This window comes from Cnephaeus nilssonii (assembly GCF_951640355.1).
Source record: "Cnephaeus nilssonii genome assembly, chromosome: 2".
In the NCBI taxonomy this organism is placed as follows: Eukaryota; Metazoa; Chordata; class Mammalia; order Chiroptera; family Vespertilionidae; genus Cnephaeus; species Cnephaeus nilssonii.
The window spans coordinates 77,111,128-77,130,154 of record NC_137073.1 but is presented as its reverse complement, the minus strand read 5'-3'; the positions used below and the strand labels follow the sequence as shown (position 1 = coordinate 77,130,154).

Here is a 19,027-nt window from a genome sequence, read left to right as displayed (position 1 = left end):
GTGGGGTGGATGGAAGAATTCTAGAGAGATCAAGATCTCTTCTGAAAAAAAAAAAAAAGATCTCTTCTGAGTGTTGGCTTGTAAGTCTGTATGGGTAGAGATGAATGGGAAAGACTAGATGAAGAACTATTGTTAGTTTGAGGAGTCAGAGGGGACCAGATGTTCAGTTTTGAACAGCCTATACCTAAGTGGAGACAACAAACGGGCAGTTTTGTAGGATCTAAGTAAGCTGGATTCCAAAAGCTCTGAAAACAAAAAGCGTTTTTCTATAATTCATTTTGCAGCAAAACTTGACTTAAACTGATGTGAGGCTGTTTCTATACTCTTTATTTATATTACTTAGACTAAATGTACATGTTTTCTTTTAGAAATACTGTTTTTGATAAATAGATGCCACTGCAGGTCCTGCTGGTAGTATTATGAAATATATGGTAATAGCATCATAATATCTTTATTTAAAAAATCCAAAATATTGAATTCCCAAACACCTGGTCCCAGAGGTTTTGAATAAAGGATTGTGAGCATGTATAAAATAGGGGCTTGTCAGCACACAAAGCCATAATGACATCACCTTTGGACAGAGTGTGGGGGAAAAAGGGCCACCCACACTCTGAGAGATTCATCATTGACAGTTTGATAGAGGAAGAGATGCTGAAACCCAAGTAGGAGAAGCCAGAGAAGGAAGAAAACTGGGAAGTATAATGTCAGGGCAGTTGGGAAATAATAATATTTCAAGGAGGGCTTATAGTTGTGTTAAGTTGAGGCTCTAATTCTGGTGAGATAAAAAGTTTTAATTTCTATAGCAACTAAGATCATTGTAGACTTCAGCAAGTGCCCTTTTGTCTTCTAAATCGGAACACTCATTTATAAGGCAATTATTGTTGACTAGTTAATTTTGTATTAAAATGACTAGTTCCTATCAGTGAAAGTATTTGCCTTTCCATTATTTGTTTGAAAAAACAGGAATTAGAATTTGCTAGAGTCAGGGTTTTTTGTTTATAGTACTTTATAAAAGTATTCCTTTCTTTTTTAAAAATATTTTTTTATTGATTTCAGAGAGGGAGAGATAGAAATATCTATGATGAGAGAGAATCATTGATCAGCTGCCTCCTGCACACCCCCTACTGGGTATCGAGCTGGCTGGCCTATAAAACTATTCTTAAAAGAATTGTTAGGCCGAAACCGGTTTGGCTCAGTGGATAGAGCGTCGGCCTGCGGACTGAGGGGTCCCAGGTTTGATTCCGGTCAAGGGCATGTGCCTTGGTTGCGGGCGCATCCCGAGTGGGGTGTGTGCAGGAGGCAGCTGATCGATGTTTCTCTCTCATCGATGTTTCTAGCTCTCTATCCCTCTCCCTTCCTCTCTGTGGGGAATCAATAAAATATATTTAAAAAAAAAAAAAGAATTGTTAGCATTCACTTTTTTCTTTCCTTATCTTTGTCTTTTGCTTTCTCATTATATTCCCCCCCCCCCCAAATTGGCATTTTAGTTGTTTATCCTGACATTTCCAAGATGGGAACATTAATTTATTTGATTAGATATATAAATAGCCATGCTGCTCTTAAATAAAGATGATGGTATACTGTGCTAATGTGTTCTCTCTCTCTCTCTTCTCCATCTCTCTCTCTGTCTCTTTCTCTCTGTCTCTTTCTCTCTTTCTCTTTCTTACACTGGCAGTATAGATTAACTATTGTTTGTTAATAGATAGTAGACTTTAATTTGGGTTATTTAGAGGTGAAAAGAATTATTGTACATCTCCAGTTTCCTTTTGTTCCAGCCTAAGCAGTTGACCTAAATCCCAATAGGAAGGAACCTGTCAGTCTAATGAGTATCAAATTTGGGTGGTAGGACCTATATTTACTAGTGGGGAAGGAAATTGAGTCCCTGGGGTGAAAAAGGTTAGAATGTACTTGGAGTATTTGTGATTTAATTTTTTTCATTTGGGGTGAGAATAAGCATGATTCAAATTGTGACTTTTCTTTGTGTTTATGCTTTTTACCACTATCAGTTAATGACACTTGAACAACTTGAAACAATATGGAGATTTTGTTCACTTTTAACAGTTTGATGGCTGCTAGTTCAAGAAGACTGAGATTTGTTTAAGCAGCACCCCCAGAGTAAGGTTTTAGAATTAGAGTGCTTCTCTGTAGATATCCTATATAATAAAAGGCCAGAGGCATCACAACCGAAACGACCAGAGACCAGACCACCATGGCCCCTTGCAGGCTGGCCCCGCCCCAAAGCAAGCAGTTAGGGGCAGGCAGGCAGACAGAGTGGTTAGGGGTGATCAGGTAGGCAGGCAAGTGGTTAGGTGTGATCAGGTAGGCAGGCCAGTGGTTAGGGGTGATCAGGTAGGCAGACGGCCCCTTGCAGGGCTGGTCCCGCCCCCCAGCAAAGAAAGAGGGAGGCCCAGGCCAGCCAAGCCATCGCACCCTAGCCTGTCGCCTGCAGAGGGAGGCCACCGGTGGCAGGAGAGGGGGGCAGTGCTGCACAGATGGCAAGCAGTGGCAGCGGCAGGGGTGGGGCCAGCTGCCTGCAGCCAGGGGAAGGAAAGCCCCGATAGACCCTGATCTCAGGCCAAGCCTAGGGACCCATCCTAGGCCAGGCCTAGGGACCCACTCGGGTCCCGGATTGTGAGAGGGTGCAGGCTGGGCTGAGGGACCCACCCGAATGCACCAATTTTCATGCACCAGGCCTCTAGTCTCTAGTATAACAGTACATAAAAACAGTGAATTTGAAAGGAGGAAAAAAATCTCATTTGTCCAAGAAAGTTCATTTATTTATATTCATTATTTAGTATATTCAAACACTTGAGAGTATATTTCCATTGCTGAATTGCTCTGAGTTTAGCAGTCACTAATTTTGAGGATATTTAGCAATGTCTACCCACCAAGAAAACGCAGCACAATTTCAGAATTGCATTTGAATCATGTGTTGAGTTTGTGTGTGGTTTCATGCTCAAGATTTTTCTAAATAATTAAGCATCTGCCTTATTCACTGTAGCTGTTTCAAAAGAGACTGAAAAGGTGGCACAATTTTCTTGGAATTAGGAGTCATCATACGCAGTTTTGACAAAGCTTTCCTGGATTTTGGTCTACCTACCTATGAGACAATCTCTGGTTCATTAAGTTACAGAAATTTAAGCTGAGGGTGACTTTTTATAATATGAACATAAAGTAGAATCATGCTCCTGCTGAATAGTCCTCAGTTCTTAAGACTAATTCAGGATCTTGCACTGTTGGTATTCTCATTGACTTGGTCAAAATTAGTCAAAACAAGCACTCTGTTTAATTCTGTTATTCCTCATGAATAAAATTGATTGAAGTGTTTTGATTATTGTTGTATTATTGCCAAAACTGTAATTGCACGTTTTTTAAGGTCAGAAGGTTAACACAAATATGGACATGATCATTTGGCTTAGTGATTTTTGATCATGGAATTCAATGTTGAAGAAAACTGGATATTAAATACTAGAGGCCTGGTGCACGAAATTTGTGCACGGGGGTGTGTGTGTGTGTGTCCCTCAGCCCAGCCTGCACCCTCTCCAATCTGGGACCCCTCGAGGGATGTCCGACTGCCCTACCAGGATCGGGCCTAAACAGGCAGTCGGACATCCCTCTTACAATCCAGGACTGCTGGCTCCCAACTGCTCGCCTGCCTGCCTTCCTGATTGCCCCTAACTGCTTCTGCCTGCCAGCCTGATCACCCCCTAACCACTCCCCTGCCAGCCTGATTGATGTCTAACTGCTTCCCTGCCAACCTGATTGCCCCTATCTGCCCTCCCCTGCAGGCCTGGTCACCCCTAACTGCCCTCCCCTGAAGGCCTGGTCACCCCCAACTGCCCTCCCCTGCAGGCCTGGTCACCCCCAACTGCCCTCCCCTGCAGGCTTGATTGCCCCCAACTGCCTTCCCTTGCAGGCCTGGTCCCTCCCAATTGCCCTCCCCTGCTGGCCTGATTGCCCACAACTGCCCTCCCTTGCAGGCCTGGTCCCTCTCAACTGCCCTCCCCTGCTGGCCATCTTGTGGTGGCCATCTTGTGTCCACATGGGGGCAGCCATCTTTGACCACCTGGGGGCAGTTGTGTGTTGAGTGACAGTCAATTTGCATATTACTCTTTTATTAGATAGGATAGAGGCCTGGTGCACGGGAGGGGGCCGGATGGTTTGCCCTGAAGGGTGTCCCGGATCAGGGTGGGGGTTCCCTTGGTGCGTGGGGCAGCCTGGGTGAGGGGCCTGTGGTGGTTTGCAGACTGGCCACACCGCCTGGCGACCCAAGTGGAGGCCCTGGTATCTGGGGTTTATTTATCTTCTATAATTGAAACTTTGTAGCCTTGAGTGGAGGCCAGGGCTGACCAGAGTGGGCGGGAAGCTTGGCTTCCTCCTTTGCCGGGGAAACCCAAGCCGCCTGCTCGCTCCGTGGCCGCAGCCATTTTGGTTGGGTTAATTTGCATACTTGCTACTGATTGGCTGGTGGGCGTGGCTTGTGGGCCTAGCGGAGGTACTGTTAATTTGCATGTTTCTCCTTTATTAGTGTAAATGGGGTGATGGAATTTAATTTGATAAACTAACCAGAGAAAAACCCCCAAAGCATTTAGACGTATTTCTTAGAACTGATTTAATTGGGGGGGGGGGGGGGGAGAGTAATCAGGCTTGTGCATGGAAATGACAAATGTATTTTTTAGTGTGTTTATTATTATTTTTAAAATTCATCTTTATTGTTGAAAGTATTACAGATGCTTCCCTTTTTGTTGTTGTTGTTTTCCCATTGACCCGATCCACTCCGCCCCCAAGCCTGATTCACCATATTATTGCTGTGTCCATGGGCTATGCATATATGCATATAAGTTCCCCAGTTAATCTCTCCCCTACCTCCCTTCCCTCTGAAATTTGTCAGTCTGTCCCATGGTTCTATGTCTCTGGACCTATTTTGTTCATCAGATTCCACATATAAATGTAATCATGTGATTTCTCTTTCTTATTTCGCTTAGTGCATAATATTTGACAAATGTATTTTGTTTGAAAATGGCTAGTTCGGCATTTCCCAAATCCTGTTTTGAGAAATATTGTTCTGTGAGATATTAATAGATATTCAGAGATGAAGAAAGACAAACAGGGTGGTTTGGTCAAAAAATTTTGGAAAACACTGGTTTAGGCAAAATAAAACAAATTTTGTTATGCAGTAATTTTCAGACTTTTTAATGTTTATTATGAAGCCAAGTCTAGCAATAGTTTTCTTACTGGGGAATAAATACAAGAATAACCTGGGAATTTTTTCCAAACAACATTCTCACCTCTTTTCACCCCCACCTCCAGGTAGTAGTGGAGGATCTGTGTGTTTTGTAGTTTGAAAACATTCCCCTGGTGATCTGATGTATCCTCACCTTCAGTTGAAAACTGCTAAGATAGAGTTTACAGACTTCCCAAATTTATTTGACCACAGAATATCTTTTGAAGACTACATATTAACATTTTGAGGATTAGAAAGACATTTTGAGAGCCTGTGGGCTAGATTGTAAAGTGTTTAGAAGTAAACTGCAGTTTTTCAGTTTTTGAAACACTTCTCCCTTGGTTTTTATGACAGGCACCCATATCTTCTGGGTCTCCTTATTTTCTGATCATGATAATAGGTTTTAATTTATGTTATGTTTAAACTGAAAAAGTTCATGTTTACCTGAGAAATGGCACAACAAAAAGTTAACTTTTCTCAGTGCTATATTTCAGTATTTTTCCTAAACCCATTTGTCTAGAAGCATTGCTAAATATTATATAACTAGAGGCCCAGTGCATGATTAAATCATGCACGTGTAGGGTCCCCTACACGCTTTCGCTTTCGATCACGGGGGGGAGCTGGGTGCCTGTCCGTTGGTGCACCAGGCCTTTCAGAAGCCTTCGGCGCGGTGGAGGCTTCTGAAAGGCCTGGTGCCTGAGCGGACAGGCACCCAGCTCCCACGCTTTCGCTTTTGCTTTCGATCGCGGGGGAGCCTGGTGCACCAGCAGATAGGCACCCAGCTCCCCTGCTTTTGATGGTCCGCGGCGGGACATGAGCTCGCTGCCCTAGAGGCCCCTTCTGTGCCACAGCACAGCCATGGCACAGACACTGAGCTCGAGCCGCCGCTGGCGACACGAGCTCAGCATCCCGCTGGCCCAATCGGCTACCTCGGCCACCCAGAGTCCTGCCCCCCTGCGCCTCCTGGCCAATCGTGGGCATAGCGAAGGTACGGTCAATTTGCATATTTGTCTATTATTAGGTAGGATGAGTAACTTGCTTAACCCTTTGCACTCGCTTTTTTCTCAATTCCTTTATTCTACGCGGGATTTAATTTTTTAAATACCCCAGATTTTACAAAGTGCGGCAGTAGAATAAAAAACTGGAGTTTCTTTTCATACAAACTTATTTATTTGGATTTTTTTATATTTCAAATTATTGATACATTCAAAGAGTATAAAAAGAGCTGCTACCGATGCTAACCGTGTCGAGTCACGCTCGACATCCGAGTGCAAAAGGTTAATTTGGTTAGCTGTACAGAGATAACTTCTAAAAGATCTTTTGATTTTAGTATATATGTGTGTATAAATATTTTATATATGTTACTTTTTGTATTTGTTACTCAGAAATTTCAAGACATTGAAGAAACTCATCTCATTCACATAAAGGAAATTATAGGATCCTTGTCAAATGCTGTAAAGGAAATTCATTTACAAATAGGCCAGGTAAGTTTTTACTTCATGAACTGATTCATGAACATTTTATGTTCATTTATGACTCTTTAAAAATCCCAAACTCATAACATGATACTGAATTATTTCAGATAAAAAATATGTATTTACAGCCCTAGCCAGTTTGGCTCAGTGGATAGAGCATCAGCCTGTGGACTGAAGGGTCCCAGGTTCAATTCTGGTCAAGGGCACATGCCCAGGTTGAGGGCTTGATTCCCCGTAGGGGGGCATACAGAAGGCAGCCTATCAATGATTCTCTCTCATCATTGATGTTTCTCTCTCTCTCTCCTTCTCCCTTCCTCTCTGAAATCAATAAAAATATATTTTAAAAAATATGTATTTACATGTATTAACTGTAAAATAAACTGAATTTTTTATTGGTCACCAGGGATGATAATTCAAATTAATTTTTAAAGTTAACTATGTTCAGTTCTCTTTACATTAAAATTCTGAAGTTACCAATTTTTTAATATATCTTTTTTGAAGTTTTACTATTTTAAAATTTACAACAGCAGCCGTAAGTTATAGAGCTTGTACTTAGAAATTTTCCAAAAATGTAAAGGCAGTTTAACAATCACAATTTCAGATGCATTGAAATATAGTAGAGAAAGATGAAGTCTGTTATACTTTATTATTAAAGATCTAAAATTTTAATTGTGCAATTTTTATTTATCATAAGGATTATGTTCCAGAACATTCCAAGAAACAAGAAGCTGCATTTACTTCTAAGGTTGTGCAGCCATATCTAAGGGGTTCATGTAAACAGTGATTGGTACCCATAGTTCTACTAACACTGTAAGATAGGCAACAGAGCATGTTTAGTAAATGAAAGTTCTTAAAGGCTCTGGCTCAAAAAATACACATTTGGTGTAATGAATTTTAATTGCTTTGTGGAAGTTTTGTCTGACAGTAAGAATATGTACAGAAAAAGAAAATTTATCTTTATCTCATTTTAATAGGTCCATGAAGAATTTATAAATAATATGGCTAACACTACAGTTGAAAGCTTGATACAAAAATTTGCTGAGTCAAAAGGCACTGGGAAGGAAAGACCTGGTAAGATGATAATCCCTGCAAGAAAATGTATTCACATTGCCCATCCAGCAACTAATGTGTTTGCCCTTAAATTTCAAAACTGCAAAATGGAGCTTGGGAGATAGCTGAAAATTTGTGTAAAATCTTAGGTATCATTTACTTTGTGTCTGATTATATATTAAAAATTTAAGATTTTTGTTTTAACCTTTAGTGGTTAACAATTTAGTATTACTTAAAATGTTTATTATAACATTTACTAAGTTAATATGTTGCAGTTTATATTTTTGAAAGTAAATTAGTAACAGAAGGCCATTTTAAAAACAGAGTAGAGTGCTAACAAGTATTCCCGGCACTGTTTACCGGTAGACACTGAGGATACAGCAGTGAACAAATGAATACAAGAATCCTGGTTCCTGTTTTATGAACAGATGTTTATAGGTATCCTGAATCTTACTTTTAATAAGCATGTTATGATATATCAAATATAATAAGTAGCTCATTCCCTTCTGCTGTTCATCATAGTCTTCCAGATTTCTTCAATCTGTTACTCTACCATATTGGTTTCACAGGTAAAAGTAATTCAGTCCAGTAAATAACTTAAAGTATGGTTTGGAATTCAGAAAAATAGACAAGTTATTTTTAGAGAAGTGCGGGAACTATTTTTCCTCAGTGCAGTTCACAGAACTAAGGTTTGAAACCTAAATTTTCTTTACTTTATTCTTCCCACATTTCATCAAGTTTCAAATCATATTAATTCAATTGTTAGTAGATTTTCCCTTCAGCCCTTCTTTCCATGCTCTCTCTACCTACCTGATTAATTGCAGCAGCAGGTTTCTTAATACTAGCACAGCAATCCACTTTACATGTTATAGCACATTCATGTTTTGACTCTACAATTTTGAACTCGTAATTGTGCTACTCATAAATCTTTGACTTTATTATAGACAGAATGAAACTTAGATTCTGGACTTGGATCCAAAGCCTTTCAGGATCAGGCCTTGACCAGTCTTCAGTCTTATTTTCCATTATTCCTTTTACAGACACCCTTTAGTGCAGCCAGCCTGAACTGTTTGCTGTTTCCTATACAAGCCCCTTCTTTTCTCTTGCCCTATGTCCTTACTCTAGAAAATGTTACATCCCACTCCTTTTCTACCCCATGTCTTCCCATTTATTTGTCTAAAGAAAAAAATTCTTAAAAAGTCAGGTCACATGTTACTTCCGCCATCAAAAGTGTCAGAGAACTTGAACAGTACTTTTTTTGGCATTGTTGCCATCACTTTAAATTTTATTTTATTAAATCTTTATTGTTCAGATTATTACAGTTGTTCCTCTTTTTTATCCCCATATCTCCCCTCCATCTGGTTCCCACCCTACCCCACCCCATGCCCTAACACACACACACACACACACACACACACACACACACACACACACACACACACACACACAACTGTCCTCATCTACAAGGGATCACCCATATGATTGTCAGCTGATTTCTCAACAGAAACTATGCAGGCCAGACGGGAGTGGCAAGAAATATTCAAAGTGATGAATCAACTTAAATTTTAATAGTTGTGTGCCCTAGCTCTTTGGCTCAGTGGGTTAGAGTGTTGGCCTCAACACCGAAGGGTTTAGATTTTGATTCTGGTCAAGTGTATACTAGTATATCTTGGTTGCAGGCTCGATCCCCGGCCCTGGTCAGGGCTTGTGCAGGAGGCAACCAATCGATGTGTCTCTTTCCCCCTCCCCCCTTCTCTCTCCCTCTCTCTCTTCTTCCCTTCCATTCTCTCTAAAAAATCAATTGAAAAAAATATCCTCGGGTGAGAATTAACAAAAAAAAATTTTACAATTGTGTGCTTGTGAAGAAAAGTTATATATTTGATTCATCTCTTTACCATATTTATGTGTAAATATTACTTTTTTTTATGAATTAATGACCAAATGGGTAAGTTTAGCATATTACAGAGGCTGAAATGAATGGATTTGCTGTTTGAAATGTCTTGGTGAACAAATAGTAAATTATGGTTAAAGTTTAGTGAGCACTTAACTCTGCTAAGTTAGCCAGGTACTGTGCTAACCACTTTGCAGGCAAACTGATCTGCAACAACTCTTTAAGGGTAGGTTAAGAGAAATGTTGAGAGGTTAAATGATTTACCTAAACTAGTACATGTCAGAGCTGGGATTAAATGCCAGGATTCTAGTTAGTTTACATATATAGAGAGAATAGGATGCTGAGATACATAACTATTAAACAATGAGAAACCCTAAAATTCCTTGAAAAGAGATTAAATTATAAGTGAAGACCAATTAAGAGAGTAAAAACAATTGGGGAACAAGTAGAATTTTATATAGAGCATTTAGAAGTGTTCATAGAATAAAAGCAAAGATGTATCAGCTGGTTAAAAATGCCTTAGACAGAAATCTAAACAAGATTGGTATCATTATCAGTATCTTATTTGCTACGTTATAGTGTAGTTTTGCAAAATGTTGTAGGAAACCAAGCAAAGGTGTACAGGGGATCGCCATGCATTTTTTTTTTTTTAAAACAACTGTATGTGAATCTACAATTACCTCAATAAAAATTTCAGTTTTCCTATTTGTGGTACAGCACAGTATTTAGCCCTGTAGTTTGTGGTCCACTCTTTACTAGCATTGAGATCTTTAAGCCTTAATGCCCTCATCTGTAAAGGGAGGATAATAATAGTACTTACCTCATGGGGTCATGAGGTTTACATGAGATAATGTTACATTTATTGAGTACTTAATAGCTGTTATTTTTAAAAAATTAATACATTCCTAATTAATAGGTAGCTAATAATGGATATTATTTCTTTATAAATTTAAATTTACTGGCCTCAAGATATACTAAGATGTAGAAAATTTCTGAAGCTAAATGGTGAGAGGGAGTCCAAGAATGGTGATGACATGGGCTTATCTAGAATCACTAGACCTAGAATTAGGTGACTATTTCAGGATGACTGTTGACATTGTGACTGACTTTCAAAAAGCTGGTCCTAATACTAACTTTAAAAAAGGAGGGAGAGTGTGGGATTTATTGGAAGGATAAATATCACTTCTCTAGTTGACTTGCTATGGGTGATTAGTTGCAGCTCTTACACATGTATTTGTTCAGTTTATGAACACATGAACAAACGAGTCTTGGAACCCATTGCAATGATGAAAATTTTGAGTTTCTCAAGAAAAATAGCAATCAATTTTACATGTGATTGTATGGAATTCATAGAGTTAAAGGATTTTGCTTTGTAATATGTATTCTAACCTTCAATTTGTATACTATTGATTGCTGTTAACATTTTTTTTTCTCCCTCTGGTGGATGAATTCCTTTTAAAATTAGTTTTAGTTCTGTGGATTACACATTTTAAAAAGAGGCCCAGTTCTTTTAAAATTTTGTAAGCCACCCTAGCTGGTTTTGTTCAGCGGTTAGAGTGTCAGCCCGTGGACTGAAGGGTCCTGGGTTGGATTCCGATCGGGGGCACACCTCGGTTGCAGGCTCAATCCCTGGCTCCGGTTGGGGTGTGTACAGGAGGCAACCAATCTAGGTGTCTCTCTCACAGTGATGTTTCTCTCTGTCTCTACCTCTCCCTTCCACTCTCTCTAAAAAAGAAAACGGTGGAAAAAATATCCTTGGGTGAGGATTAACAACAACGAAAAAGCTTTGTAAACCAAAATGTCATTTATCTTGTGCTGTAAAATGACTTTTTTTTTTTTTAGTCAGTTACCTGTTGAAAAATATAACTCCTAACTTTGTCTCCAGTTATCCTGTGTCAAACACTTTGAGAGCATTGACATTTTTTCCCTATTCGTTGAGACTATTTTATACTAATTATATGCAGTGACATTTTTGTCATTACTTTTTTTTATTGAGATATAATTGACATATAATATTGTATTAGTTTGTAATGATTTGATATATTGTACTTATTGCAAAATGATTACCAAAATAAATTTAGTTTAAATATCTATCCCCACACATAGTTATAATTTTTTTTCTCATGGTAAGAACTTTTAAGAACTACTTTCTTACCTTTCAAATATATGGTACAATATTGTTAAATGTAGTCACCATGCTTTGTATTTCATCTCCAGGACTTTTTGACTTTGTAACTGGAAGCTTTTTTACTACTTTCACCCATTTTTCTAATCCCCCACTTCCCACCTCTGACAACTACTAACCTGTTCTTTGTATTTCCTTTTAGATTCCACATATAAATAAGATTATACAGTATTTGTCTTTCTCTAACTTATTTCACTTAGCATAATACCCTCAAGTTCCATCTATATTGTCATAGAACAGACTTTTCTTCTTTGTTATGGCTGAATAATATTCCATTGTATATATACACCACATTTTTTTTGATTCATTCAGCTGTAAGTGAACATTTAGATTGTTTCTATGTCTTGGCTATTGTAAATAGAGCTGCAGTGAACATGGGGGGTGCAGATATCTTTTTGAGATAGTGATTTCATTTCTTTCAGATAAATACTCAGAATTGCTGGATCTTATGGTGATTCTATTTTTATATTTTTGAGAAACCTCCATATTGCTTTTGTCATTACTTTTTTTAGTATAGTACTGCCTGGCTCTTCTGGAATTTGAGTCATTGTAATTGGATGCTTGAAATATCAAAGCACCTCTTGTCTGAAAAGGTCATGAAAAAAACAGGTGTTTTCTAATTTTGAGTATCTTTTTATGTTCTAATAACATTATCCTAGTATTTCTACCTATTCTCATCTATGTTATTGCCAAAGGAGATTAAAATCCATATTTTGAAGTTTCCTGTTTTATAGTCATTCTGCTTCATTAATTAGTTAATTAATTAATGATTTTAAGAGTATGTTTATTAAAGCTGGGGACAGTGAAACAAGGAAGTGCCTAAGATAGAAGAAGCAACAGGAGAGAGCCTGGGCAGGGCTGCTTTGGCTCCCTAGAGACGTTATGGGAAAGAAGTGAGCCAACGTGGGCTGCTGTCAGCACACTGGAAAGTCAGAGAAAAGGGGGCCTTGGAGACAGGACCCAGGATGTTAGCCCAGACAAGCAGCCACTGCCCATTGCTCCCCTGGTTGCAAGTCTCATGGAGACCCTTAGAGTTTAGAAGAAAGAAAATTCACTTGAAAAGGAGATTTGTATGGGTGTGCCCCAAGGAGGGCGCGCCATCTTCCAGTAAAATTGTATATTGTTTATAATTCATAAAATTTAAGCAAGTTTTTATTTATAAGAAACAAAAGGGTAACTTAAAATGAAAAGTTGGTAGGCCAGTGCTTAATATGTTTAGAGAAAAGGTTATGTTGAAATGCTTATCGTATTTTCATTATATAGCAATATAGGTTTATAGCTTCAATTTTTTGACTTCCAGATATTATACTGTGTTTGAAGATATAAATAGGAAAAGCCCGAGAAAGATAGATATAAAAAATAATCAGCCACAAAGCAAAAGGGAAAAATGAGATTTCTGTGGTCAAACTGCTTAAATGAAATTGATTAGTTTAGATATTTGGAATATTTTTGCTTCTACATTAGGTGTATTAATTTTAAAGTATAGGGTAAAGCAAATAATTTTAAAAAAAAATCTAGTGATCATCTTTTTAGACCCATTAAGGATTTGGAATAATATCAAACCTGTAAATAGAACTTCTTACCACCTCCCTCACCATTTATTATTTTTTTAATCAGAGAAGCAGAAACCCTTGTATAGAAAGCAAAACTAAAAATAGCTAAGAGCCAGAGACCCATAAATTGTACCAGATATCCTGTGATTACTTGGTTTTTCTATTCGATAGTAAGGGGCAGTGACCAGGGAAAGAGGAAAGAAGAATGAATAATGATTAGGGGAGAGAATAATGTAGATTAGCACAAACAGGAGAGTAAAGGAGGAGAGCCCTCAAAGGAAATAAAATAGAAAAGCTCTACTCTGTGAAGGAGTACACTTCTACCTATTGTGTCCTAGCCACCTAGGGCAGAGGTGTAGAACTCCGCCCTGTGGGATATATGTGCCCTTTGATAATGATTCTTTTATATCTTTTAGAGCAGAAGTCGACAAACTATGGCCATGGAGCCATATTTAACTCTGCTTATTTTTGTAAGGCCTACAAGCAAAGAATGGTTTTATTTTTAAATGATTGGGGGGAAATTAAAAGAAGAGTAGCATTTGTGATATATAAAAATTAGAAAAAATCATATTTGAGTGTCCATAAAAGATTTTTTGAACACATTCACACTTGTTTGTGTATTGTCTGTGGCTGCTTTCACACTACATACAACAGTAGAGCTCAGTGGTTGTGACAGAGCTTATGGTTCACAGAGTCTAAAATATTTACTGTCTGACTCTACAGAAAGTGTTTGCCTACTTGTGTTAGAGAGAACATGTCTTGTGCAGTACAGTAGCAGAGATATTATAATACACTAGAGGCCCAGTGCACGAAATTTGTGCACTCGGGGGGGGGGGGGGCGTTTCTTCAGTCCAGCCTGCGCTCTCTTGCAGTCTGGGAGCCCTCGGAGGTTGTTCGACTGATGGCTTAGGCCCACTCCCTCCCTGTAGGGGAGAGGGCCTAACCTGGTAGTTGGACATCCTTAGCACTGTTGCGGAGGTGGGAGAGGCTCCTCCAGCCACTATGCTCGCCAGCCATGAGCCGACTCGGGGTTTCTTGCTGAGTGGCACTCCCCTTGTGGGAGTGCACTGACCACCAGAGGGCAGCTTCTGCATTGAGCGTCTGCTCCCTGGTGGTCAGTGCACGTCATAGTGACTGGTCTTCCCGCTGTTTGGTGGATTTGCATATTATCCTTTTATTAGATAGGATAGGATAGGATAGGATTAGAATTTTGTACCTCATAACTATACATAATCTTTCTTTAACAGCTGATTTTGCTGTTCTTTGGTTCAGAAACCATTTAATCTGACATTCTGCACCAGCTACATCTGCAGTCATATCACAGTAACTGAACCTCATAATAATAATCCGAAATTGTGAAGTAAAGATTAAACCGTTTTTGTGCAGGCTTTGTTTAAGGAAAGCTGAATTCTTGAATTTGAAATAGCTATTAACCTTTTGCACTCAGATGTCGAGTGTGACTCGACACGGTTAGCATTAGAATAAAGGAATCGAGAAAAAAGCAAGCGAGTGCAAAGGGTTAAAATGTTAAATATATAAACAGTGGCAACAAAATATTAAAAAGTAAGCTGATTATAATTTTTACATGTGCATAATAACAAGGACAGAGTTTTAGTTCTTTTTGCATTATGTAAAATAAGCTAACTCGAGCCAATTTGAACTTAAAAGGAAATTGATTGGAAACAAACCAAGGTATCCCAAGGATCCAAAATCAGGAATGGAGCCAGGCTGCAGAAAGAAACCCAGACCGATAGGCATACTAGGTGTCATTTTTCCTTTATTTACTAGTAATCGCTGCATTTCTATGGCTTTGTTTTTTTCTTTGCAGAATGGCTTTCTTTGCTTTTCCGGGCACCTCCCAATAATTTTTAGGTACTTTCACTTTTTGTTAATTGCAGCCACAGCTCAGAATTAATCCAGGTTTTTGATCCTTTCCAAATTTCTGGGAGAAAGAATCTGGTTCAAGAAATCTTGAGTCAGGTCATCTTTCTAGTCCAGTCAGTTCTGACTAGATCATGCAGTATAAGCATAGCTTCTGCAACACCTGTGGAGAAGGGGGAAGTGACTAGAGAAAAGTGAGTGAGTATAATTGCCCAAGGTTTTATCAGGATCATAGAGGGTGAAAACATGACTCAGTCTGGGGGTATGGAGGCATTGCCAGATTTTGGATATAAGAGGAGATTATATTTTAATACTAAGATTCTGTTTGGAGAACTAGATGAAAATTTGGAAGGTTTCACAGCGACTGAAATTCCATGGTTAAAATTCTGTTTCTTTGATTTAAGACCAGGGTTCTTAAGTTTGCTCATCACTGGTTCTTAAGCCTTGGGTACATATGAGAATCATTTATAGAAATATTTTCCCTTTTCATTTCTCTTTTCTTTCTTTTTAAAAAAAGTGCACTCTGGTTGGTGTGTTAAGTGGTTAGAGCATTGGCCCCATGCACTGAAGGGTTTGGGGTTGATTTCTCATCAAGGGCACATACCTGGGTGGTGGGTTCGCTCCCTATCCCCGATCTGGGTGGGAGTGTGCAGGAAGCAACCTTTCATTGTGTCTCTATAGCCTCTCTCTCTCTCTCTCTCTCTCTCTCTCTCTCTCTCTCTCTCTCTCTCTCTCTCTCTCTTTTCTCTCCTCCCCCTCCCCTTCCATCCTCCCATCCCACCTTCTCTTCCACTTTCTCTGAAAAGCAATGGAAAAAATATCATCATGTGAGGATTAACAACAACAAAATAAGTACAGACATACAGACAGTGCACTGTCCCAGAAATACTGATTTCATTGGTCTAGGATGGGCCTTGGTACCACTATATTTCTTAATTTCTCATCTGCTTGTAATATGCAGCCATTGTTGAGAACCTGGAGCATTACATCATTGGATGCTTGTTATAAATGTAGAATCTCAAACCCTACCCCAGTCCTACTGCATCAGAATCTGCATTTTAATAAGATTCCCCGGCAGTTTGTATTCACAGTAAAATTGGAGAAACACTTTCTAGATTTACTGAATATCTGGCAATGGACCCAGGGGTTCTCTAAGTCTGTAAATTTCAAAGTGTGATCCCAGGGCCATGGGAATTGGTTAAAAATGCATATTTCCAAGCACCAACCTAGACCTTCCAAATAGGACACTCTGGGGGTGGAGCCCAGCAGTTTGTGGTTGAACAAGACCTCCTGGTGATTCTGATGCAGGAAGCATTGTACTAGAAGGTTCAACTAGGAGTTGGGATTTGGAACCACTGGATTGAGGGAATTTTTTTACAAGCCCTTTATTAAAGTAAATACTCTTGAAATGAAGTGGCATTGATGTAACTTACTTGTAAATGACTTGGCAGGCAAAAAAAGAGAAAAAAAGTGTGTACTAGTAGGTATGTGTTGAGAGAAAGAGAAAGCAAATATGGCAAAAGGTATTATTATTATTCCTCATCATTTTTATAAATGATATGACTTAGGTTCCGAAAGGGGAGGTAACTAAACTAGTCCAAGGTAATCGACTAGTAAAACTAGAACTTGAGCCTCCATGCCCTTTGCATAACACCACAAGCTGGAGTTTGACGCTCCTTTTCATGTTAGCTTGCCCCATCATCCCAGGCATGTAGGAATGTGGCTGTGTTGAGTTGCACAGACCCAGGAGTAAGCCTGAGAACATGACTTTGACTCTCATAGTCACAGGTATCTTTCTCCTCCCTCTTTCCCTGCCCCCTTCACTGTCATTCTTTTTGTTAGATTTTGGGGTCTGTGCATGTTTGTTTTGCCTTCTAATTAGAACCAAGTGTTCTGTGGTTTTAGTTGGGGAATATGCAGGAACATGCTTGATTTGAGTAATCCAGATTTACTATTTGAGTTTTAAGGCTAGTTTTTAACTAGACAAAGTTGTAAACTTGCCCTGTTGGTGACCTGAGATTTAGAAATGATACCAAAACAATGGGAACTATTTTATAATTTTTTATACTTTCCATCATTCCACAGAATATTTGTCATGATTAAGGATTACTGTTAAATAAATTGTCTTTCTTCCTCTAGCATTTCTTAAAAGTTTTGATACAAGTTAGATTAGGATGAATTCTTTTTTTATTATAAGTACTTTATTTTTTTATTTAATTTAATTTTATTGTTTAAGGTATTACAAATAGTACATATGTCTCCTTTTTTTTTCCCCATTGACCTCCCCCCAGCCTCCCCTACCGCCCCGGCACTTGTACTCATTTCATTCCCCCCTCCCGCCCCGCAGTGTCTTGTGTCTGTTGGTTGTGCTTATATGCATGCATACAAGTCCTTCGTTTGATCTCTTACCGCCCCCCCCCCCCCCCCGCTTCCTTCCCGCTGTAGTTTGACAGTCTGTTCGATGCCTCTTTGCCTCTGTCTATTTTTGTTCAACAGTTTGTAATGTTCTTTGGTTGTTAACTTTTTTTATAGCAGTAATTTATTCCTACCTGGTTATTAAAGCATCATATGTAAGAATTGTTTTGCTTTAAATAGTTGACTTTTTGGAGGTCTGCCTTTAATTTTTTCTGACTTTAATTGATCTCATGATAGCATTTTTATTTTTTATTTTATTTATTTATTTATTTTTATTTTTATTTTTTAATTACTTTATTGATTAAGGTATCACATATTTGTCATCAACACCCCCCCCCCCGTTCCCTTCCCAAACCCCCCCACACGCATGCCCCCCTCCCCCGTGATAGCATTTTTAGATACTGTGTAAAAGAGGATCAGGAGACAGAGCCAAAATGGTCTTATTTGCTTTTATGCAAACTAAATTGCCCTTGTGGCCTAGCATAAAATCTAAGTGCTAAGAGCAGTTATTTATTTTGACAACAGAATTAATTGAGCCTAAAAGAGTTGAAATTCCAGTTATAGCAAATTATTCTTTCTGACTCTCAGTCTGGCTTTGGTACTGTCAAGAAGAGTAACTTGTTTTATGATTAAATAGCAGAATGATAGGCAGTGGACAGCATTTGAGGGAGGTGCTGAATAAATCGTCTATTTCTGAAACAGTTCAGAAGTGACATGCTGCAAGGGGGGTCAGAGCGTGTTCATTGATATCCAGCTGAGCTGTCAACTGGCACTGAGCCAGGCACGCAAAGCTTTGCCATGTGAAATAGCATGTGGAGCATATGCAATTTGAAAAGAAAATCTTTTTCATGCATGATTTAATGTATTTTTAAAGGAAGGGTATATTTAGTTTTATTAGACCACAAACTGTGTTAGTATTCGGATCTTTTATAGAAAACCTTATGTATACATGGTACTTATTTAAAATTTTTAATATTTTACAATTTGAGAGGATTTGGTATCTGATATTTTAAAAATGTCATTTTGAATAATTTATTTTATTGGACATTTTCGTATTTCAAATGAATTTGAAGGGATGTTTAGAAAAGATAAAGAGAAGAGCCATCAAGATATATCTGGTATAGGAAAAAGGTTTTGTGAAAAAATATATAGAATTTTGTTTAAAGGGATTAATTTTTATAGAGTTAAGGCATGTTTTTACTATTTTCACAAATGTAAAGCTATCCGAAGATTTTTTTTTAATCTTTATTGTTGAAAGTATTACATATGTTCACTTTTTTCTCCCATTGACCTCTTCTAGCCAGTCCCCACTCCCCACCACAGGCCTTCACCAACCCCCCCATATCTGTGTCT

At 38.7% G+C, this 19,027-nt stretch overlaps 1 protein-coding gene across 1 annotated transcript in view; it reads left to right on the top strand.

Annotated features, from left to right (window-relative positions):
• Window positions 1-19,027, top strand: part of FCHO2 (FCH and mu domain containing endocytic adaptor 2) — a 120,177-nt gene that overhangs the window by 41,314 nt on the left and 59,836 nt on the right. The window contains exons 7-8 of the mRNA XM_079791560.1: window positions 6,610-6,708; window positions 7,674-7,770. Coding sequence (XP_079647686.1) covers window positions 6,610-6,708; window positions 7,674-7,770 — 196 coding nt within the window. The remainder of the gene's footprint in view (window positions 1-6,609; window positions 6,709-7,673; window positions 7,771-19,027) is intronic.